The sequence below is a fragment of the Cuculus canorus genome, chromosome W, assembly GCF_017976375.1.
Source record: "Cuculus canorus isolate bCucCan1 chromosome W, bCucCan1.pri, whole genome shotgun sequence".
Classification (NCBI taxonomy): Eukaryota; Metazoa; Chordata; class Aves; order Cuculiformes; family Cuculidae; genus Cuculus; species Cuculus canorus.
Genome location: NC_071440.1, coordinates 19813953 through 19837298, shown reverse-complemented (window position 1 = coordinate 19837298; position 23346 = coordinate 19813953). Strand labels below are relative to the sequence as shown.

Sequence of the window (23346 nt, the reverse complement as noted above, 5' to 3'; positions counted from 1 at the left end):
TGTCTTGAGTCATCAGTTATTAAAAATAACCTCCAACCAGCAAGGGCAACTGCTGATGAACTGTCTCGTGTAGCACTGGCCCCAGCCTTTCACAAAGCTGATCTGAACAGTAAATCCGGTCCATGGTTGCTGCATGAACTCATGGTCGTTGGGTCTCTGCAAGCTGTATGCCTTCTCGTAGTCAAAAGCCTTGATGGAAAATCCTGGAAACACTTTGTGAACCATCAACGTCCTGGAGTCAGGGTTGTCCAGTGTGGCTGACTTGATGAAGATGGGGTAACTGCTGCGGTTGTACACCCACACGCCGTCCACTTCCTTGGTAAGCTGGATGCCATAGCCGATCTTGCTGCGGACCTTCTGCACCAGTTGGCTTTTGTTGTTCGAGTTGAGCTGTCCGAGGCAGAAACCATTCCCCTGAGGTAGATCATAGAAGATATCCAGGGAGGGCTCCTGGACAGAGTACAGCCGACCCACACGTGTTTTCTCTTCCCAGTATGCCACCATGCACCAGTGTAACCGATCCCCTGGCTCCTGAAGAACTTGGGAATCTACAGAATAGGAGAAAAAAGGGAAGAAAAGGAGAAATTGAGCACCACAGGGGTAATATGATGCAACGCTACCAGGTCCTTGCCTGCTCATATCTTCATGATGCCCTCCACACACACACACCAATGCCCATCATTACCATCATTACCACATCCATCATTACCAAAAGCCATGTGCTAAGGCCACATTAATACCATTTAAGTTGACCCAGGTTTAGGTCAACTATGTTGCTTCACTGCCTAGCTCTAGTTAGCGATGTAGCAATTGTGGGTCCTAAATTGCCAGGTCCACCTTCGGAAGTGGCTTGAGACCCACCAGCGGCACCTGTGGCACAGTCATTTTTCACCCAAACCATCACTAGGACCACCTTCAGTGCCAACAGGAGAGATGAGATGTTCCAGCCAGCTGCATCCAGCGAGACCAAAGGCCCTAAAACCCCTTATTTGCACTCAGCAGACAATGGAACCATTTCCATATAACTACCTACTGTTACAGATGCCAAAGAAAAAGAGGTGCTGCTAATAAAAGCACATTGAAGGTCACCCCATGGGACCAGAAGGGACAAGGACTCATCTGCTCTAGTTCATAGGGCTTTTCCCTGCCTATAGGCAGAGCCTGGGTGATTGAGAGGATGGAGAAGATGGATGAAGCCCTGACCCACAGGAAGCACCATCAGACAGCAGCAGTGTGGGCACCAGAAATCCGTGCTCATTGACACAAACAGACTAAAAGAAAAAAACACACAAAACTAATTTGCATAGCCCTTCTTTTGACTCCCTCATCTGTAGCTACTCCCTACAAGCAGCAAGGATACTATGTGTGAGGAAAAAGCAAAGTGGGGACTGAGAAATGTGAAAAGCCCCTTTTCCTGACAGAGGACCCCTAGCAGCCTGGCACTGTTCAAGCAGGTAATTCCTTCCAGCCTCAGTAGGCATGTTAAGACCTAGGAACCATTCATCTCTATAATCACATTAAATAATACATTAAAAAAAAAATCAAGTTGGAAATGCAAGTTAGTGAATACTACCAAAATAATCACCTGTACCATGGGAGCAGCTATGGGACCGGGGATGGTGGGTGACCCAGACCCCAAGACCCCCCTAGCATGAGCAATGGCAGCGACACACTGGCTGCTCTGTTTTCTATAATTTTTGCTATTAATAAGCCTGTTACCTCAGCATAGGAGTTTTTCCTCCTTTCTCTGAGTTGTACTTCAAGCCCTTCACTGTGCTTTTGTAAGAAAAAGAAGCCCAGACACTCACTTTTAATTTCTTCGTTTCTATGCCAGCAATGAAAATATTTCTCCAGTTGCTGAAGGCAGCTACTAAAATTGGGCCTGACTGCATATGCCCCAAAATAGAGATGCTCACTCCTGGGTGAATTCGGGGATGGGAGTCCTGGCAGTGTGGAGTGGTCCCCAGGAAAGCATCTGTTGAGGTGTGTCCACCTCCCCTTTTTGGTGCCTTCCAAGACTTTGTTGCAGGTAACTTTATATCCTGCTGAAACCTGGCACCGCGTGAGAGACCAAGGGGGAATGGGGTGGGAAGCTTGGGTTACCTCACCCCCAACCTAAATGGGGTGTCCCCCACCCAAGGGTGCATCCAGCAGGGCAAGAAACACCTCCGGGATGGTGTTTCCCCCACCTGCCTGAGAGATAAAGGAATTTGGGGAGAGATGCTTGGGAGACAGAGGGATTTGGGAGGGATGCTCCTGGATCGAGGGAGATGATGCTCCTGGATCCGTCCCCATCTTGACCATTCACCATCCCCTCCACCACACCCTCCTCATTGACTGTCTGCCAGCAAAGTTGGCAGGCAGTCAATATCAAAATAATGATAATGTTTAATGCTATAAATGTCCGCATTATTATTTCACTATTAAGCATTCCTCCATTTGCTGCTATCATCTGGGGAAGGATGCTGCAGAAAATGCAACATCTATACAGAAATCCTGGAGGATGGGATGCCAGAGCAATAACCCCCCCAAAATTAAAAACTGCTTCTGAACCAAGGAGGTTCAGGTGAAGGTGGGTATGGGAGATTCACAGCATGGAAACACCCAAATTTATCAATAACAGCCTCATGCATGGTTCTCCCAAGCTGTGGCAGGAGGACTCAAATCTCACATCACTTGGAAGTGGCAGAAAAATTCTGTTGTGGCTTTTCTCCTTGATGCACCAACATTTTTACATTTTTAAGATAATGAAACCACGTCATCTGTATGTTTTATTTCTGAGCTCCGGCAGTTTTATTAGGAGCATGGGAAGAAAAAGTTCTTTTCTTTTTTTCATTCAGGAAGAACCAAAACACTTCAGCAAAACTGAATTTGAAAAAAAAAACCACCCCAAAACCCAATGCAGCTCCTGGCCAGCTTTCAGTTGTCAGCTTTGTCCCAATGCCAAGTTCATGAACATAGGAGGGGAGGTGGGCTGGGGATCTTCTGTTTTGTTTTGTTTTGTTTTGTTTTGACATAGATAAAGGCTTTCCTGTAATCAACCAATCTCTAAAAAAAAAAGCAAGTTTAGCACACACTGAGTAATCTCACTCCAGTACTGGGACTACTCCCATCTGATCAAGTCAAGAGCTATCTAAATTGTCACTGATATCTGCAATAATAACTCATCACTGAAAATGGGAATACAACTGCATCCCTGATTAGGTTTTTAAATGCCCGTAATTTGAACTTTCCTCAATGATATTAAGACTAGATGCAAATTAAATTATCCAACTGCAGAAGTGTTTCAAACTACATATCTATACTCTTTTTTATATAAATATATTTATAGTTTGGGTTTTTTTCAAGAGCAGATTTGACCCAAAGCATCTTCTCATGCTCTTCTCACCATCACACTCCCTCCTCTCCCTCATTCCTCTGTGATCCCTGGGGCTGGATTTCCCACCAAACATCAACCCAAAACAATACTCACCATGGCATCATCTACCTTGAACTGCTAACAAAAGTCTCCTTGTTTTCACAGAATCATAGAATGGTTTGGGTTGGAAGGGACCTTTAAAGGTCATCTAGTCTAACCCTCTTGCAATGACTAGGGACATCTTCAACTAGATCAGATTGCTTGGGTTTTGTGGTTCCCTCACCTGGGCCACTTGTGGAGGTGACACTGCACACATGATTGATAAGCCAACACGAATGGGTAAAGGCAATGGATAAATTAATGTATATGTCCACCAAGAAATCAGCACCAGAAGGAGACTGGTCTTACAGATCTTTCCTAAAAGGACCATGCCCCAGATGTGGGCTCCTGGGGCAGCAAAGAGACACAGAGAGTTGGTGAGATCCCTGCTTGGCTTCCCAGGAGGCAGCTTTCTGCTGGAAAACAAACAATGTGGACACTGCCAATGAGTAGATGAACCTATGGTCCTTCCTACTTTATCCATCAACACACATGGAGGGCATCTGTGCTTAAAAAAAAATTGGCTGGACAATCTGTCAGCACATGTCATCTGGCTGAGGCCAAGGCTTAGATCAACCTCAGTGTGTCTCGTGCCCAGTAATCTCTCTCGTCTGACCTTAAATGGCATTTGCAAGCCCGGGGCAGAGCCATGCCCCTCATCTTCTCCTCCTCATGGAGATGGAAGAGATGAAGACACAAACCCTGGAGTTTTTTAAGGGTTTTTGCACGCTCTTCTTGAGGGTCCTCAGGGCAGCTCATGGTACTCCAGTTGCAGTTTTGCCCCTTGTGTTACTGGCAAGGATCTCAGGAAAAGTACACCCCCTGAACTCTTACTCAAGAGGTCAACAGGCATTACATGAAGGTTAAGAGAATACCAAGCACAACGTGCAACCACACAGCTCATCAAAGCAAAGAAAAACAGGCATCAAAAAGGCAAACTTTACTTCCTTTCTAGTCTCTCAGGTAATTTACAGGCTACTTGGGTGAGGGAATAAACAAACAAAAAAAAAAAAAAAAAAACCCAAGAAAAATCCTGCAAAGCCAGATTTCCAGGTATGCTTTTCAGAAAAGGGTCTTTGTACCTTGAATAGAGTTTGTGGACAGTCTGGAGACACCACCCACAGCAGTTTGCCCCAAACCTTTTATATCTCCCTGCCCACAAGGGCTAGACAGCTTCAGATTCCTCAACACCCACCCCCCACCCCCCACCCCCACTTTAAATGGCTGGGATAATTTCTGAAAGGCTAATTTAGAGGATGGTCATGTGTTAAGCTCCTGTTGTTTGCAGAGAAAATAAACCCTTACCTACTGCAGGGATGCCACCACCCAAGGTAGCCCATGAGGTCCTCCACTGCGCCAACACAAGAGCCCCTAAAGAGCTGTGACAGTCAGTTCATGTCAACACATACTTAGGGAGACCTTAATCTGTGGATTATTAACACAATAGACCATAACATCTCTTTAGAAGCCATTACAGCCCATCATGCCAGTAGGTACTTACAGAGTCCTTAATCCATGGGTTGACAGGCTAGACCATAAATTTGTGTCTATCTGATTAGGCAGATCTTATTACTCAACATATACAGTAGTCATGCAGGCTAAAGAGCCTTATGATTATTTCTTCAATTTATTAACAAGTTGTCCACCCAATCACTTAAATGGCTCCTTGCTCCTAGCAAAATAAAGCCAACCTTGCATGAAAATAAATGTCCACCTGAGATTCCCTCCAAGACTTCAGTTTGCTGAAGGTTTTTAAGGGCTAGTATCCAGAAGCTGAGATGTTGCCAACAGATGTGAAACCTTGCAAGTCTGATGGGGACACAGAGGATAAAATTTGGCAGAAGTCATCAGGGGAAAGAGTCTGGAATTTCCCAGTACTTGTAACTAGGGCTTTGGTTCAGACTCTTGTTAGCAGCGACCTATGAGCTTGGGAATGCTCTGCTTGGACCCAACCAAGAACTTCCATCACCTTCACCATGGCTAGGAAAGTCTCTGGTGAAATCAGGACAAAAATGAGGTCAGGTTAGATGGTGAGTAGAGATGATTGATCCCTGAGGACATCCCCTATGGTTCCCAGCCCAACTTGGTGGCGCCTTGAGTCAACCTTCTCCCAACCTGGAACCCACCCCTGACCTTTGAGGGTTAACTCAGAGATGGGACACAAAAGAAAAAAAACAAACCAAGAAAGGGTCCCTACAAGCATGTTGTTGCAGACCTACAAAGCCTCAAGAGCAGGCACCAGTATGGCAGATGTCAAAGCTGCCCCAGGAAGGATATCCAAGCTTGAAAAATACAGGGCAATTGATATATACGTGTGAAGGAAGTCCAGCTCTCCAATGTCCCCTGCATCAAAGCATGGCAAAGAAAGAACCAAAGTGAAACTGCCAAGTTCATGAAGTCCACCAAAACAGAAATTTGATTTATAAACATCCTATTAGTCACTGCTGCTGTCTAATTACAGTGATTAATCAATTACCACAGCTAAAAAAGACTTGAGAAGATAAGAACCTTTTTTGTACCTATTTTCTTTAATAGTTAAGCAAGGCTGCAGCTACAAGAGGGAAGGAATATGCAGGCACACATCAAAAGTGCCTGTCTGCCTGTCTCCAGCGGTTAGAGAGGAGCCAGCTGACTCCAGTTTCCTCCATACCAGGCTTCGGGCTTCACCAGCCATGCAAATTATAGAGTACTGTGCTGCCTGAAGGCTGAATTTCAACTCAACTCAGAGAAAAGCCTTAGAGGAAGGGTGGGGCTGAAGAAGCCAGCCAAATCCATTCATAATATTTACAATAAATTGGCCTCTTTGTGGTTGTTTACAGTCAATCTAATTGGTTTTGAAGTTTTAATTTAGAGACTCTTCCTTATCTGCCTCTCCTACTACACCCCTCAAAGGTGTGGGAAAACTTTTCCCTTGTTTCAAAAAAGCAGTAGGATGGGAATCTCTTCCCTAAGCTCCAATCTGGCAGTTGGGTGGGACGAAGGGATGCTTCAAGAGGGGAGACTCTTCCAGAGGGGTGCTACCAACATCCACGGGTTTTTTAAAACCCCATGGATAGATGCAAGGTCATGTGGGTCCAGGTGGAAAATGTCCAGAAATCCTTTTTTGCTGCATGTATCACCATTGCTGTTCTCCAGCACTGGTAGGGATGTCCTGGGAAGACTTGCTGTTTTAGGAGGTGTTGCAGGATGCTCTGCAGCCCCATGCACTCTCCAGTCTCCTCTCCTGCCTTGATAGCAATCCAGAATAATCACATTTTAATGACAATCAGCCAAGAAGCTCCTCTAGAAAATGCAGGAAGCCCAAGCCAGTATTCATGAGATGCTGCTGAGCCACGCTCAAGTGACTCAGGGCTAGTACCAGCCCCAGCTCCTAGAGATGAGCAAACACCTCCATGCTTCATCCTCAGCAGATACCAAGACACACCTCTTCTCCACTGATACCCAACCAACATCTCAACCAGAAACCTTATGAGAAGGAGAAACCAGCACACAAAGGCCTCCTGACTTACAATGACGCAAATCAGACCTGAGGATGAGCTTGCTAAAATATTTCTTTTAACTTGGGTTGTGCTGGAGCTACTGTGACAGCATCCTGCCCATCACTCTTCCAGCGCAGGGATAAATCACTGACACGGATGTTGAAGCCACCAGAGGCCACTGGGTTGTGTCAGCCCTGGGATCACAACCCTCCTGAATGGAGCCACCGAGTCAGTTTTTGAGGATGAAGACCTTAAAAAATCTTTTGCAATTAAAAATAAAGCTCCACTGTTGCAAGGGAGGAAGGTCACCTGGTACCCGGCAATGCCCTAGGGGAGGGCAGGGATATGGCCCCCAGGAAAGCCACAGCTCTCCACTGACAACATGTAGCTATGTGGGTTACACATTAAAAACCTTGTAAAGACTTTAATAAAAACTGAAGCAGAGCAGTCCAGGATTTCTAAACAGATACCTAATACAGCATTGCTGTCGCTCTCATTTCAGTAAGAAAAAAAAAAAAAGGCCTCTCCTCACAGAACACTAACCTAGAATTCTCCCCAAAAACTGAAAACAGACATAAATGTGTTAACACACACACACACACCCCGGTCAAAAAGAAAAAAGACCACCCTCAGCTTCCTTTTCCAGAGCAGCATCTCTTGCAGAGATATAAACCCATGGAAAAAGCAGGGTTTGAACAAAAGTCCTTTTCACACCCATTGTGCCCTGCTCCATAACAATTAATAAAACTGTTTAGCAGGGCTGGCATTTGGAGCATTTACTGCATTTCTACCAATAAATTCCAGTCCCGGATCTGATGGAAAAGGCTCTCCCCCTTTCCCCTTCCTCCCTTGCCTTCATTCCTCCTGGCTTTCTTTACAACCTAATACCCTGTCAACATGAGGCCAGGGCCTACTTAGGGGGGAAAAAAAACACCCAGCGTCAGACTTTAGACAGCATGCAGACTGAAAAAGTTAATCATTACTTCTGTCTGCCTTCATAATCTAATCACACCTATTCCTAACAGCAGGCGATGAAGCACACTCGTGTACAGGCAGGATTGCTGCCCAGGAATGGATGGACCAACAGATGGATAGCATCAGCCCCTACCCGGGTAAGGGGCAAGTGAGGGATGGACAGACAGACAGCATTTAGGCAGAGTTCATAAGCCTGGTCACGCACACACCCCTCCCCTCTCACTTTGCTCTGGATTAATAACACTTAGCAACTATAGAGAATATTACATTCATTAAGTAATTAACCCTCCTGGTGCTCTGGCAGAGTTGGCACCCCTTCGCGGATGGAGGCTGGCAGAGGTTTGCCCCAGGCTATAAAATGGGGCAGGTTGGCAGCACCCAGATTTAAAAAAACAAACCCCAAAAAAGCTCCTTGTGCTCATCCCACCCTGCTTACGGTGGCAGCAGCAAAGCCATGTCCAGGCAGGGACTATGCCACAGCCAGGGAGGCATCACCAACAACCAGCAGCGTCCTCCCATGGGGGACAAAGCCCAGGGGATTTGGGGCACCATCGAGCCCCAGCAGCATCCTCCCACAGGGGCAAAGCCCAGGAAATTTGGGGCTCGGCACCACCACTCAGCAAACCCAGTAGCATACCAGGTGCTCTATAAAATAACCTCTCAGGTGTATCAAGGCTTCATGCTCCTGACACCTGGGATACATTTTCCATGCTCGGCTGTAACAAAGAACAGGAAAACTACAGGCTTACACGTATGAAGATTTCCTTATAATGAGCTAAGAAGTCTCAGCCCAGCTTCCAAAGAAAATGAATTAATCAGTTCAAATGCAGTGATGTAACTTCAAGCTCCTAAATCTTTTTTCAAATAAAACTGTTATTTGATTCCTGCTCAAAAGATGACTTTGTGGAGTTATTTACTCCGTCCTCTCTGCCTGGGAAGGTGTTCCCAGGGGGTCACTGGCAGCCATCCTGCATGGGCAAGCAGCACCCCATCTCACAGTTTAATTTCTCGACTATTTTGCTATATTCTTTGTTTTTCCACTCAAAACCTCACCTTGCATACCAGTGTGCAAACAGACACACAACCCCTCCAGCATTATTTTGCATTACCTGCTGTGGAGGAAGCTCCCCCTTGGCAGTGATGCCTGGCAATTTTTAGCATCTATAAATTCAACACATCAGTTTCCATCACTGAAAATCACCAGATCCACAGCTGACTGTAGAAGCAAAGGTGTTTGAACTTTCACCACCTTTCCGAAACACGAGTTTCTCCAATGCAAAGCCAGCTCTTACTGTTTCAGCATTGGCGGCTCTACAAACAAAATCTATTCAACCTCTATATGTGTGTGTGTGGGGATGTTTCAACTTCTCTCTATATATGGGTTGAATATATTCAACATATTAATTATATAATCACTATACTGAATATATTGAGTATGTTGAATATATTCAACCTATATATAATTCATATATTGAATATATTCAATGTACATACATATATATAATCTATATATATATATTCAACATATAAATACATATATATATATATAACTGACCATGGCCTCGCTTATTATGTACACATATAGGAACATATTTGCAACAATGCTTTGAAGGTTTAACAGCCTGAGCGGTTCTAAATTATTCATTTAATGGAGAAATCTGCCTTTCCATCTATCTGCTCAGGTATTCAGGGAAAAGCTGGGACTCCCACAGGAGCCAGGACTTCACTCCAAAGATAGCTCGCCAAAACCCAGCACCCCACCAGGCATCTTACTTCATCCCTGAGGAAGGATGAGGAAGGACCGCAGAGCTGGGTACCTGCCATTGCACATGGAGGAGCATCCTCGAAAGCATCACCAGGACCCCCTGCACACACCCCGTGGTGCTTTGGGGTTGTTTTTTATACAGCGAGGTTAAAAGGGTAGAGAAGGACTGAGCCAGCTCTTACAGGGTGAGGTATTTTTTTTCCCTCACAAGTTAAAACCAAGATAATGACACTGGGTGGGGATCAATTTGAAGGGCTGAGCAGCCAAACCATAATTAGTCTCCAGGCCAGGAGCTTCCTAGGCCTCACAGTTTGGGGAAGGAAGTTGAGAAAAATATGAAAAGTACGAAAAGTATGAAAAAAAAATAAATTCCTCAGGAAACTCGAGCGTCGTGCTCAAGCAAAGGTGACCTTGCTAGTCAAATATTTTTCAACATGATAAAGCCAAAATAAAAGTACTGGAGCAGCTTCCCTTGGAAAAGCAGGGCCCATGGGATGAGGGTTTTTTTCTCCTTTTTCCTCCTCCTCCAGTACTTTCTTTCCTTTCACTAATAACTATGTTTTCTTGTATTTTTTTTTCTTGGCTCTTTCCTCATAAAAGACTGATGCAATTTCCTGTCTTGCCCCAATGTTTCCTGTTAATTAACAGGGTGAATGTTATCATCATGTATTTGGCTACCCAAAAGAGGGAAGGGGGAAAAAAAAAAGGAAAAGTAAAAAATGAAAATAAAGGGGAAAAAGGTGCTATCTGTTAGCAAACGCCATGTCACATCCCTAGTAGCACAAAAAAAACCCAGGAAAAGAGCTTTTTGGACCTGACAGCTCAAGCCCACTGGCAAAGAAACCCCTCCCCCTCAAGGGTGGTTACTCTGCAGGTCTGTGCATCCTTCACCCTTCCCTGGATGGGGATGGAAAATGATTGCCCAGAAAAGCTTTTTTGTTGTATTAAAAAAGGAAAAGGAAAGGGAAAAGGGAAAAGAGGAGAAGAGAAAAAAAATAAAATAAAAAATAAAATGCAGAGAAAGAGGCAGCCAGCAACACCCAAGACACTTCTTTTCTTAAAAACAGTTAAAAAATAAAAAAGAAAAAAATCCCAAGGCACTAATCCAAAGCCAGCAGGCAGAAATCCTCCAAGACGTCGAGCTCCTTCCCTTCCTCAACCTCAGACCCGTGCAGGATAAGGCTGCTCACTTCTCTGTGCCTTCCTGTTCTTCAACAGCAGCCGTGATGCAGACAGTAACCTGGCAGCAATGGAGCTAAGCCAAAAGCCTTGGCACGCCATTGAGCGGTGAAAAAAAAGCGATTTAGGCAAAAAAAAGAGGGTGGTTAGAACAGAGACTGTGACTGAGCAGTTAATATCTCGGCACTGAAAATAAACTGGAAATGAAGTTCCTTTGTAACAGCCAGCAAGCAGGCAGGCAGTCTGCGGCATGGGTCAATTAAGCTGGCTGTGCACCCTAAAATGGGATGTACCCCATTTTTCCACCAGCATTGAGGTTTACGGTGCTGGCTGCTGCTATTAGAAATAGGCATCCCCCCATGCTGGCAGCAGGGAAATGCATGTGGTTAATTTTACTGGTTCCTCCAGTGTAAGTGATACCCGCTGGCAGACAGCAGGGATGGAGACAATGCAGCCCGCATCCCTGCCAGCCTGGGGCTACTCCTCTATGAGTGTCTTTGTCCTGCTGAGTTTTAAATGTCTCTAAAGATCAAGTTGCTGGCACATATCTGGACATCTTTTGCGAGCAGAGCATAGTTTGAATTGACACCTAACTTCCAAAATTCATCTTTTTGTCCTGATTCCTCCCTAAAAAGTGACAGGTTGTGGGATAAAGCAGTACCCATCATTGTCCTCACCATGAAGGACTTGCTGGTGGTGAGGCCTTCTGCCTTTTATTGTCAGCAGCTCTCAAGGCACCATTTGGTTGGGAAAAGCTGTCGGCGCCTGGAAAAATGGATTTAATGAAGCTGTACAGGGATGGATTGAAACTGGATGCTGAAGCGTGTCCAGAGTAGGGCAATGAGGCTGGTGAAGGGTCTGGAGAACAAGTCTTATGAGCAGCAGCAGAGGGAACTGTGATTGTTTAGCCTGGAGGAGACTGAGGGGCAACCATATTGCTCTCTACAACTACCTGAGGAGGGTGTAGCAAGGTGAGTGTTGGTCTCTTCACCGGAGTAACAAGTGATAGGATGAGAGGAAATGGCCTCAAGTTACATTAGGGGAGGTTTAGATTGGATATTAGGAAATATTTCTTTACTGAAAGAGTGGTGAAGCATTGGAACAGGCTGCCCAGAGAAGTGATGGAGTCACCATCCCTGTAGGTGTTCAAAAAATGTGTAGATCTGGCACTTCATTACATGGTTTAGTAGGCATGGTGGTGTTGGGCTGACAGTTGGACTGGATGATCTTAAGAGGTCTTTTCCAACTTTAACATTTCTATGATTATATGAAACACCCAGCATATAATGACAGGAGCACCTCTGCCATCATTTTTTTTTAAAACCCACAGGGTGAGACCTCCCTTATAGAAAAACAAACCACGGGGCCAAAGGAGCTAGAACAGGCAGCCAAGCCAGGAGCCCCAGGGCTAGTGCCAAGCATCAGATCACTCTTCCCTGCCGGCCATAGTTAGTGAGGCAAGCTGCCAGGAGGTGCTTAGTCTGGCAGGCAGCCTCCTTTGCTCCAGATGCTCCAGTGCTGTCATCTTGGTGTTAACCCCTAATAATCTTGCCTTTTCCAGGATGGAATGGTGTTTTTTAAGTAAGCAGGGGGTGGTTTGTGTCTCCAACAAGGCTGGGAAGGAAAGGGTGCAATGCCTTGTGATGCTCAAAGCAAATTAAAAAACATTAAAAGGATGTATGCTCAAAAATAAACCAAGAATAAGTGATTGAAAAATAAAAATTCCCAAGCAATTGTTTATCCCTAGGACAAATATACAATCCTAATTCCACAGGAAGATGTCTCAATTTCAGATTATAATAGGACGCCAATTTGTAAATAAAGGCATTACACAGGAGGTTATAAACTCTACAAGAGGGAGGTGGAAAGGGGGGGAATGGGAAAACACAAGTAGGACTCTGTTGGAAAAAAACCACACAGGATCCTGTTTACATGGCGAGGCCTGTGATTTTGGAATGAAATGTTGTTCAGCCAAATGGTCCCTTAAACGAGATGAGATCCCACCCCCAGGAGAGCCAGAACAGGGAGCGATGCTTACACTTCTCCAGCCTCCAGAGGTCTTTTCCCATCTTTTCAGTGCAGAGGAGTCAGGAGGGAGAAACTGAGGCTGTGCTTGCTCTGGAAGATTCTTGTGGGTCTCGGCCTCAAGCCTTGCAGAGCCTTGGTCCAGCACCCACCAAGCACTGTCACTCAGCATCCACTGGCTCCAGGAGACCCTGGGCTGGTTCCAGAGCCAGGGTAAGTCAACAGGATTGGGCTGAAATCTGGGTAAACCCTCAGGTTTGATATTTTATGAATAAATCCTATAAATAAAAAAGCAGCAGAGGTGGTGAAGAAACAAGTCAGCTCACCTTACTTTCCCCTGTCATGGCCAGCTCTAGGCTTCCTGGACAGCTTCGCTTTGCCTGCAGATCCAGCACCATTCATCTGTCCTGCAGGAGAGCCACCTTCTCACCCACCACAGGCACCACAATCTTCCAACAGCCAAGAGCCACCAGCCTCACACAACACATCAGTCAAGAGGTAGATGTTCAGGGCTGGGTAGAGAGCATCCCATGGAGACCCAACACCAACACCATCAAGCACCATAAGCTCACTCCTACTCTTAAAGTAGAGGTCCTCCACGGGTTTTATGGGAATTCAGCTCACACTGATCAGATGCCACTGGACCGTGGGCCAGCCACCTCCAGGCTCTCTAAGCATGGTTTTGCTTGTTTGAAAGAAGAGTCATAACCCACCACATCTGCTGGGAACAAGTCAGCTCAAACTACAGGAAAAAAACACCCTCTGCCTCTATTTACAGAAATTATTTTTATCTCCAATATAATATTTTTGCTGTCTTCTTTATCCACGTCAAGGATACAAAGGATCTGATAATACCTGAGCACAACCATCTCAGTGTGAGAGTGTGAGCAAGGAGTCCTGACCTACCCACAGAGTGACCATTGAAAAATAAAGATATAATAAAATAAATAAAGGCAAGAATATGGAAGCGAGAGCCAGCACCTCTGCGGGAGCAAGGGGTTCATCAATCAGAGAACAGGATGTCTAGGGAAGAAACAACAGAGTTAAGATGAGAAGAGGACACCAGCACAGTGTCAAGGACTGCACAATATTGCATTCCTGGGCCAGGAAGGGGAACAGAAAGAGGAAGAAGGAAAAAAACAGCTCAGATCAGTTATCGCAAGGGGGAAACACTCCCCGTACATCATCCCAGCCATGTTGCTGCCCATCCCACATTCTCCAGCGCCTTTGGTATCCATCAATGAAACTGCCTTCAGGCTCCAGGAGACTGCAACGCTGGTGTTGGCCAGACCAGAGACTTCTTCTCATCAAAGGATCTTCATGGAGAGCTGCAAGGGCACTCGCTTTCATGCCCCTTTTAATGGTCCTTTTGCTATTATCCTCTCCACACGGTTTCCCTGCCAGAGTAGCTGTGAACCCCAGGTTGGCCCCATGACCAAATTTTTAGTGCCAAGAGCAATCTGCCTCACTAAATCTTGCCCTTTCAGCTTCCAGACGTTAGGACAGGTCTACTAACTTTGAACACCACTACTACACCAGCATCCACTGCCCATAACTGGTGGCTATGGTGCTATGGGAACCCACCACCACCATCCACCCGTGATGTCTTCTTCCTCAGCCTCCTGATCATTTACAAATATACCAAAATTAGGGCTTTTTGCTTTTCTTAAAGCCACCCTTTCAAGGAACTGCAAATTCAGCCCAGACAGCCCTGGTCTGGAGGGGATGAGGGATGCTGGATTCTCCACCCAGCATCACCGATCTCCATCTGCCCAAACTCGGGTCAGACCAAGCCAAAGTGCTCCTCATGTATCCTGCCAATAACTCATTAAAGCTCTCTTCAAATACACTCTTCTGCTAACTAAAATATGGGGGGTGGGGGGTATAGAAAAAAAGGAGAAAATGAGCTTTGGAGGATTGCTGCAAAGTACGTTTATTTTCCTATCTCGACTGGGTCTCTCCAGTTGGGAATTTTGAGTGCTGCACTTCTACGTGCAGAAGGGAGATGCCAGTAAACCAGAGCAAATTCAAAACAAATGCTTTTTCATGTGGAGCCATTCAGCTTTGTTTCAGGTCTTGGGTAGCTAACTGTATTACTTCATAAGTCAATTCTCCTATCAGCTCCTCATTAAACTAAATGGCTACAATTACATTTGGGGAGGAAAAAAGAGTGATTAAGGATCGTAAAAGGTTTTGTTTCCAGGCTTGGGGAAAGAACCCTTGATAAGGGAGACAAAAAATAAATCTAATCCAATGAAATAATAAAATATAATAAAAAACGTAAAAAAACCCTGCATTTTCAGGGGGAACCATGCTTTCTTTTGGGTAGAAGGCTCTATTAAGGACTTGGGGCTCCCCTTCCTGCAGCCCTTTGAGAGGCACCAGGAATGAGTTGTGTTATTTCCTGCAGCTCAAGCCCCCAACTCCCTGCCTTCCCTTTGGGAGCAGAGAAACCAGACAGGAGCAGAGTAGCCAGACAGAGATGTTATAAATAAGCTGAACCTTACAGAAAGCCCACTTTTAAAAGTGAGTACTTCCTCCGCTTATTTCATGTGGTATCCTGTGGAACTGAACTCTCTCCTCCCCTCTGCAATGGGTGTATTTCAGGAGGAAAAAGGAAAAAATATATATCTAACAACATCCTTATTGTGTTGTTTTGTTTCTTATCTTTTTTCTTTTCACAGTCTCTTTTTTTTTCTTCCCTAAAGCTATAGACTCCAATATTAAAAAAAAATAAAGAAAAACCCATAAGTCTTCTGCATAAAAAAAACCAAAAAAACAAAAAAACAAAACAAAAAAAAAAACCCAGCAACAAGTTTCTCTGATCCCTCTCCCCCTCCGTTTGATTAATACTCATTAGGGACTTTGAGCAAATAATATAGAATCATAGAATAGTTAGGGTTGGAAGGGACCTTAAAGACCATCTAGTTCCAACTCCCCTGCCATGGGCAGGGACATTCCACTAAATCAGGCTGCCCAAGGCCCCATCCAACCTGGCCTTGAACGCCTCCAGGGATGGGGCATCCACAAGTTCCCTTGGCAACCTGTTCCAGTCCCTCACCGCTCTCATGGTGAAGAAATTCTTCCTAATGTCTAGTCTAAATCTGCCCCTCTCCAGTTTATACCCATTCCCCCTGGTCCTATCCCCACAAGCCTTTACAGATAGCCCCTCTCCAGCTTTCCTGTAGGCCCCCTTCAGGTACTGGAAGGTCGCTATAAGATCTCCTCTGAGCCTTCTCTTCTCCAGGCTGAACAGGCCCAACTGTCTCAGCCTGTCCTCGTAGGGAAGGTGCTCCAGCCCTCCGACCATCTTTGTAGCCCTCCTCTGGACTCGTTCCATCAAATCCTTCTGCACGGTACAACCACACCTGCTCCAATAATCCATGCATCTGAATGAACAGGTGGCCAACACCACATCACCTTCCCCAACATGCCTCTTCCTTTCACACTCCAAAAACTAATGGAGCGCAAAGTTGGAATTCAAAGGAAATATGGGCTTTCAGGGATGGAGAACCTCACCTGGGATTTCAACACATCCTCTGCATGAGAGGTATGTAGCTGCTACTGAAACAAAACCCAATTCTTCCTTCAAGCATGCCTTTCTCAATGACTCACATCCCCAAAACTCCCAGCATCACTTAGTTGTTCATAAAGACCCTTGGTCAACGCAACCTGCGGCCAAAATCAAGAACAACAAGAGATATCTTACCTGAAAGCCCCCCAGGGGCTAGACTATTAGTTCCCCCTGTTTCAGTGGAGGAAGGCACAGAGTCTGGACAATCTGCTGGAGCAGAGGAAAAGAAAGAAAAAAAATCAGTAGATAGGCAGTTCTTTGCAGGCTTCCAGCATCACCACAAGCAGAACACACATTCCAAAGAGTTTAACAGGAAGCAATTACTAATTGTCCGTGCAGAGACAGCAGTTCATCAAGAAGCATGCACCTTAACTCATTGTCTTAATCAAGGCTGCACTCTGCGCTTCATCACCAGCCAATGCTGATTATAGACTGAGAAAAATTACAGACTGACTGCCATGTCTCTGGCCAAGTCACTGAGCAATGAGGTCAAGGTGGTTGTTGTTGATGTAAGCGAGCTCCCAAAAATGCTTAAATCATGGCTTTACACACCCAATTTGGTCAACACCTGTAACTCACTGAAAAGGGAACCAAAAGGGAAATTTCTCATTGCTACCCTTTTGTGGCAAACAGTCTACATTTGCACTCCTCTGCTCATTTTTTTTCACTGCCAACTGCTAGCAGATCTTACACCCTGCTGTCACTTGGAACAGGTGGGCAACTGGATCTATTCCTCCACCTATCACCAAAGGGCAAGGACAGGGTAAGACTAGCTGCCCCATTAGAGGTTTCTCCTGATGCATGGAAGCATTCAAGCTCAAGGTTTGTACCTTTCCATCCCAAGCCTGTTCTTCCAGGTGACAACAACTAGGAACCAACACCGATCCCCTGGTCCTATAGGCAAACTCCAGCTTTTCAGTCACTACCATGGGGGAGACAAGCTCAAGAACACTCTGTCTGTGAAGATCCACGAAGTTCACACAACCTTCTGGTCCTCAGCAGGCTGACAGGGATTTTGGGTTTCATTAAATTTGGGCTCCCTAATGACATCATTTTCCTCATGGCTGTATCTCAAAGCAAAGGCCACCACCAGGAGAGCTGAGATAATTTTCTCCCTACTGATAAAGTATTTTTTCCAGTTTTCATCTCTGAAATCCCAGTGAAGAAGAAATTCCTGTCTGCATAACATTATTTTATCAGAGTAAAGAGACAGGAAATGGACTTGTGAAATATTGTATACGATACACTCCCTAAATACTTTGTTGTACTTTCTATGCTTTTAAAGAACTATGCTTTTTCTTTTTATTAACCCTTTCTAGTCCAGACAGAAGATTCCCCCTGCCCTTGCCCTGAGATGGCTTCAACTGCTTGGGCTACAGATCCCTTCTGAATGCAGGCTGGACCACCTTGCCCCATGCTGGGCTCCATCTGCCCCCAGTTACAGCTCCCTGATGAGCCTCTGTGGGATAAAGGACATAATTTGCCATTTCCATGTTGTCTTACTCTAGGAATCATACGCGATCAGGTCCTCTGTTAGCACACTGGACAGGATGGCAGGAGAGAATCTTATCCCAACTTAAAACACATAACCCTAGCAAAGGAGTGAGGCTGGTCTTACAGCAATGCTGCTCCAGTTTGACTGCAAATCCACTTGACATTTGGCATTTCTGCACTGAGGTTGAAAACAAGGACAAATTCAGAGCTTCCCTAAACATGTACACCACTCCCTGATCTGCACTATCCATCAACGGAAAGCCCAAGTGTGCTTTCATGACTTCTTTACAACTGTCAACTCCCTTCCTGTGTCCCATCATCCAACAAACAGTTAATTAACATCTATTAATTACCCTCTGAAGTGTCTTTAGAGGACACAGAGTTGATGTGCCTCGACTCTAGACCAAGCGTGATAGTCAGGTGTGGGATAAGCCCAAAAGCAGGACCCTTCTAGGCTCTCTGCCCTACACGTGGCTGGTTTCATCCTTGCACTCTTCCCATCACCCACAGATCTGCCAAGCGCATTTGCTAGTAGGGGGTACTTGGGCTCATTTTATTTTCAGCACTAAGAGGTCATAGTATCAGGGGTTTACCCAAGTTCACTGCATGTGAATCTCCTCCCAAAACTGCCTTCCCGCAATATAAAATCATCACAGAGACATACAACTATTCCTGGTGGCCATCAGTCCAAACTTGCAAGGTGCTGAATAGTTCCTGGAAGCTGCCAAACCTCCAATTCCTCTGAAAGTCAATGCCACATTCTGCTCTGCAGCAACATCGGTGGGTTTCCTGCACTCTCATACTCCAGCAATACCATGACCAGCCACCCAGGAGCATGATGGACACAGCCACTTGCAGCCCCTTGTCCCACTTAATGATGGGTCAAAATATCTGCTTGAATTATTTGGGGGCACCACTATCCATCTCACTTCCAACACAGCCGCAAGTGTCTATCCTGCAGGGATAGATATTAGGGATGCTGAGCGACACATACCTCCAGGATTGCATAGTGAGCTTGGCCCTGTGCAAGCCACCTTCACCCATCCCTGCAACCACCTCACATAAGGAAGAGGGAAAGTCCTCTCCTTGATGAACAAGCAAGCCAGCCTAGACCTACAGCCTTCCCTCAGGTAACCTGGCTGTCAGGAGCAGATCTTTACACTCTACAGCAGGGGCACAAATACCAGATCTATCCTATCAACACACAGACTTATGTGTCATGTCACTGTCTGCAGCAGAACCCCTAGCTCCCTGTCCATCCCCGCTTTCCTCCAGCCAGCAACACAGTCTCAACTTCCATCACCTCCAAAAAAAAAAAAGCATTCCCCACCATAATGGTTTTACACTAAAAGAGGGTAGATTCAGATTAGATAGAAGGAAATAATATTTTTTTCCAATGAGGGTGGTGAAACACTGGCACAGGTTGCCCAGAGAGGTGGAAGATGCCTCATCTCTGGAAACATTGGTCAGGTTGGTCGGGGCTCTGAGCAACTTAATCAAGTTGAAGATGTCCCTGCTCACCTCAGGGGGGTTGGACTAGATGTCCTTTAAAGGTCCTTTCCAACCCAAACCATCCTATTATTCTATGATCATGGGAACTGGTGACTGCTGCCAGAGCCCATGCTGGTACAGGTATTCCTGTCTGTCTGTCCATATGAAGCACTTACAAGACATAGCACTAAGTACTTAAATATTTTTATTACCACTATCATGCTTGATAGAAAAGCAGAAGTTTCCTGCTGGATGCATGTTCCCAGCTCCATTAGGAGATGCAGTTCCCCAAGTCTAAATGGAGGGATCACTCCCACCCAAGTTCCTAGTGAAGATTGTTTATGTGTATCAGCCAGGTAAAAGGCTTCACACCTTCCCATCATCATCTACTGTCCCTCTCCCATCTAGACAGCCCATGGAGAGCAATCTTCCAACATACAGCTGAAAAAAACTGCCACGGGAGATGGCACTGATGCTGGGAGGTGAAACCCTCAGTCCCTCCACAGAGGAAACACTGAGAAACCCTGAGCTTGCAAAACCCACCTGCAACAACAGACTTCCAGGTTTTGCTTGTGCCTGTCACAGCCCCATTAGTCAGAGTTCAGCTGGCCAAATGTATTATTCTTTTAAAAAGGAAAAAAAAAAAAGGAGGATTTTTTGGTGAGTAACCCAGTTGTTTCTGCATTTCCGATGGGCAGTGTTAATCACTTCCTATTGGCCGATAAGAATAACTTTTCCTTTTGAAATGTCACATTCATGTTCTGCAGCTTTTCTGTTTACACACATTTTGCTACCTTATGTCAAGCCTTGCTAATGAATAAATATCTCACTAACTGCAAATGAGGTCCTGGCAGAGGCAGATTGGATGTTTAAACCCTGCTAATAGATTTATCCTAACATCTTCACAGGAAATCAAAGGTAAGCTTTAACCCCTCTCTCCTGCATCTCCGAACTCCTTTGCAATCCATGCCAGGACCATCACTGGGTAGAAAGAAAGGCAATAAAAGCAGAAATACAAACTTTTGGGGGAGGACTGCAGGGACACAGTCAAAACAATGCCCATCTCACCCAAACCCACAAAACTTCTCCACACAGCAGACCCTCAGAGTATATTATGGAATAACTCTTCTACATCTCAAAACTTGCTTGGGATGCTGGACCTACTCCCGATATCCCTCTTTCATTCATGAGCCTTTATCTTCTGTTTTTTCATGATGAGGCAAAATATTTCATGCTTTGCAAACCAATTGTTTGTTAAACAGATACGCTTGTTTCCACAAGTCATAAAAAGACTTATTAGTGTTTCTTAGAGGGGAAAAACAATAGTCCAGCCTTTGAGGGAGTAATGGGCAGGATAGGACTCCACAACGGTACCCCATGTGCCTGAGCAACCTCAAGTCTGAGGTTCCTTTTAGTCTCAAGAAACTAAAGAGCAGTAATTTTAAAGAAATTGCTCTTCAGGCCAAAAATAAAGAAATATCTATCTTTGCCTCCCTGCAGCGCCATGCCCCTCCTGTCTGCTCTGACCAAAGGACAGGATCACAGAGACCACCATGCTCCAGCCAACCCTCCCAATCCACTAATCCTGGGAGAGCCAGGAGCTGCTCCTCCAGAGCTCTCCCCACCTTTCTGATTCTCCCCACCTCTCCTCCTTCTTCCAGTCCCATTTATCTCACACCTGGTGAGCTCACTGCCAAATGTTTAAGAGCTGGTGCCAGCCTCAAAAGGGCTTCTCCCCTGGTACCTTGACATCCAATTACAAGCAACAGGCATGCAGAGCAGTGCTAAAAAAAGATAACAGGACGCACGCATCCCTTTTCAATCCCCTTCCCTAATTTTATCAACCCAACAAGGTGGAATTAGGCTCCTTTGAAACAGAAAGATTTCTACTAACTTCATTTGTCAAGGTTCATTGGGATTCCCAGCCATCAGAGAGACGCTAATCCAAGCTGTGCTGGATTCCAACCTACATCCCTACAAATTCATCTAGAGATGTGGGAGCAAGTTGCACCACTGCCATTTATAACTGGAGCCCACGGTTTTCCTGGCTTTCCAAGTGATTCAAGCAGCAAAGGCCTGTGCTGCATTGCAATCCCTCCTAAAGTTTCCTGCCAGAGTTTAAAAATCCTACTCTGTGTAGAGGGTGTCTTAGATAAATTATAGGTCAATTCTTCCGGGGCTATCAGAAAGCACAGAAGCAGGCAAGCAGCCCAAAAGTTAAATGCATCGCAGTGTGACAAAGGCAGGAGACAAAGTTTCCCCTTGGGAAAGGCGCCCATTTTCCCTTTTTTCATCTGCAGTCTGCATTGAAAAAGTCCACTTACCAATTGGTTTGAGAAAATCCATTGGATATCTGGAGTAGGGTGGAGGGGGAGACTCTGGAATTACAAAAGTACATTGAAAATAGAGGCAGAGACATGAGAAAGAAAAAAAAAAGTAAAAGAGAAAAAGAGATAGGAACTTATGATAACAGCGGCATTTTTTAGCTAAACTGTTTGTCTTAGCTCTGGGGGTTGGAGGCAGGACAGCGAGGTGGTGATTGCCTTGATATTTAGCTGTCAAGTAAACAAAAGGGGCCGTCTGGCGCCAGTCTCCCTGCTATCTGCCGCTCGGGATGTCTGATCTGGGCCTCCTCGGCTCAGCGGAGCCGCGGCAGCGCCAGGGCCAGACAACGCGCCAGGCGGGGCCCCCCGGCATGGCAGGGGGTCGGCGAAGAACCCGGGGACGCCGGGGGCGGGGGGAGAAGGCTTGCCCCCCTCCCCAAAATAATAATTTAAAAAAAAATCACATAAAGAACTGCAATGTAAAGGAATTTTTATTGGTGGGGGGTGGGGGTGGGGTGAACCCTCTGGAAAAAAAAAAAAAACAATTCAGTGGGCAAGGAGCCAAGTAGGGCTGCATATTCCCTCTCCCCCCGCCGGGCCCCTCTCCCCCTTCCACCCCACACCCCTCCTCGCCCTCCCAGCCGCCCACCTAGCTCGCAGAGCCGGCTGAGGTGGTGCGGGTTGCAGCAGACGAGCTCGGGTTGAGCCTTGCCGTAGGATTCACAGCAACATAACCGCTTTACTTCGGAGCAGTGGTGGAGGTCGGGCCAGCGGAACACCTTGCAGAGTAGCACGGGCAGCGGATACCAGTGCTGGCCCAAGCGTGAGTCGGCCTTGGCGGGCAACAGGAGGCAGGGGGTCTGCGCTCCGTCGCGGGACTCCACGGCGTGTAACAGCCTCTCCAACTGCCGCTCCTTCAACCGCTTCAGCACGGCATGGGTCAGCGCCTTCAGTTCCGCCTCCGCGCCCGCGAACGCCCGGCTGCCGCGGCCCGCCTTGCCCGGGCAGCACCCGCGCCCCCCGCCGCAAACATGCGCCCGGGCCTCGGCTGCTGCGCCGGGTTCGCCTGCCGCCGCCTCCTCCTCGCCGCCAGGCGCACGGCTCCGCCAAAGCCGCCGAACGAGCACCGAGCGTTTCGTCCTGAACATGCGGGACGAGAGGAAGGCCCCCCGGCTACAAAACGGGCATGTTGTCTGCCGCGCATGAAGGGGCCGGGAGCAGAGACGTGGCGGCGGCGGGCAGCGGCAGGCAGCGGGCGGCAGGGAGAAGGCGGCGGCAGGGCCGAGGCGGGCTGTGGCATGCGCCAGTCTTCGCGCTGGGGCCGCGAGTCCCGCCGCCTCCCGCGGGGGACTGCACCTTCCCGCGCCTCTGCCCGCTGCGAAAAACAACAATAACAAAAAAAAATAAATAAAAATCTAAAAAATACTAAAGGAGTAGGGAAAAAACCGGGGGGGGGGGGCGCTGCTCGCTGTGACTTTGCCTCAAAAAAAGAAAAATAAAAAGCCCGTCTATAGTCTGCGGCTCATCGCGCTAGGGAAGGCAGGCTGAGCTCGCCAGCGCCGCGCCGCCCTGCGCGGCTGCGG

At 46.5% G+C, this 23346-nt stretch overlaps 1 protein-coding gene across 2 annotated transcripts; it reads right to left on the bottom strand.

The window, feature by feature from the left end:
* Window positions 1–12: 12 nt before the first annotated feature.
* Window positions 13–22911, bottom strand: LOC104063571 (mothers against decapentaplegic homolog 7). Of its 2 annotated transcripts, none has more exons than XM_054053264.1 (4): window positions 22413–22911; window positions 21764–21817; window positions 16590–16664; window positions 13–548 (listed from the first exon to the last, which is right to left on the bottom strand). In XM_054053264.1, exons 1-4 carry the CDS (start codon window positions 22909–22911, stop codon window positions 13–15), a joined length of 1164 nt encoding a protein of 387 aa, XP_053909239.1. The 2 variants fall into 2 exon arrangements, with proteins under 2 accessions (XP_053909239.1, XP_053909240.1); XM_054053265.1 differs by having other exon boundaries at window positions 16590–16661.
* Window positions 22912–23346: the final 435 nt, after the last annotated feature.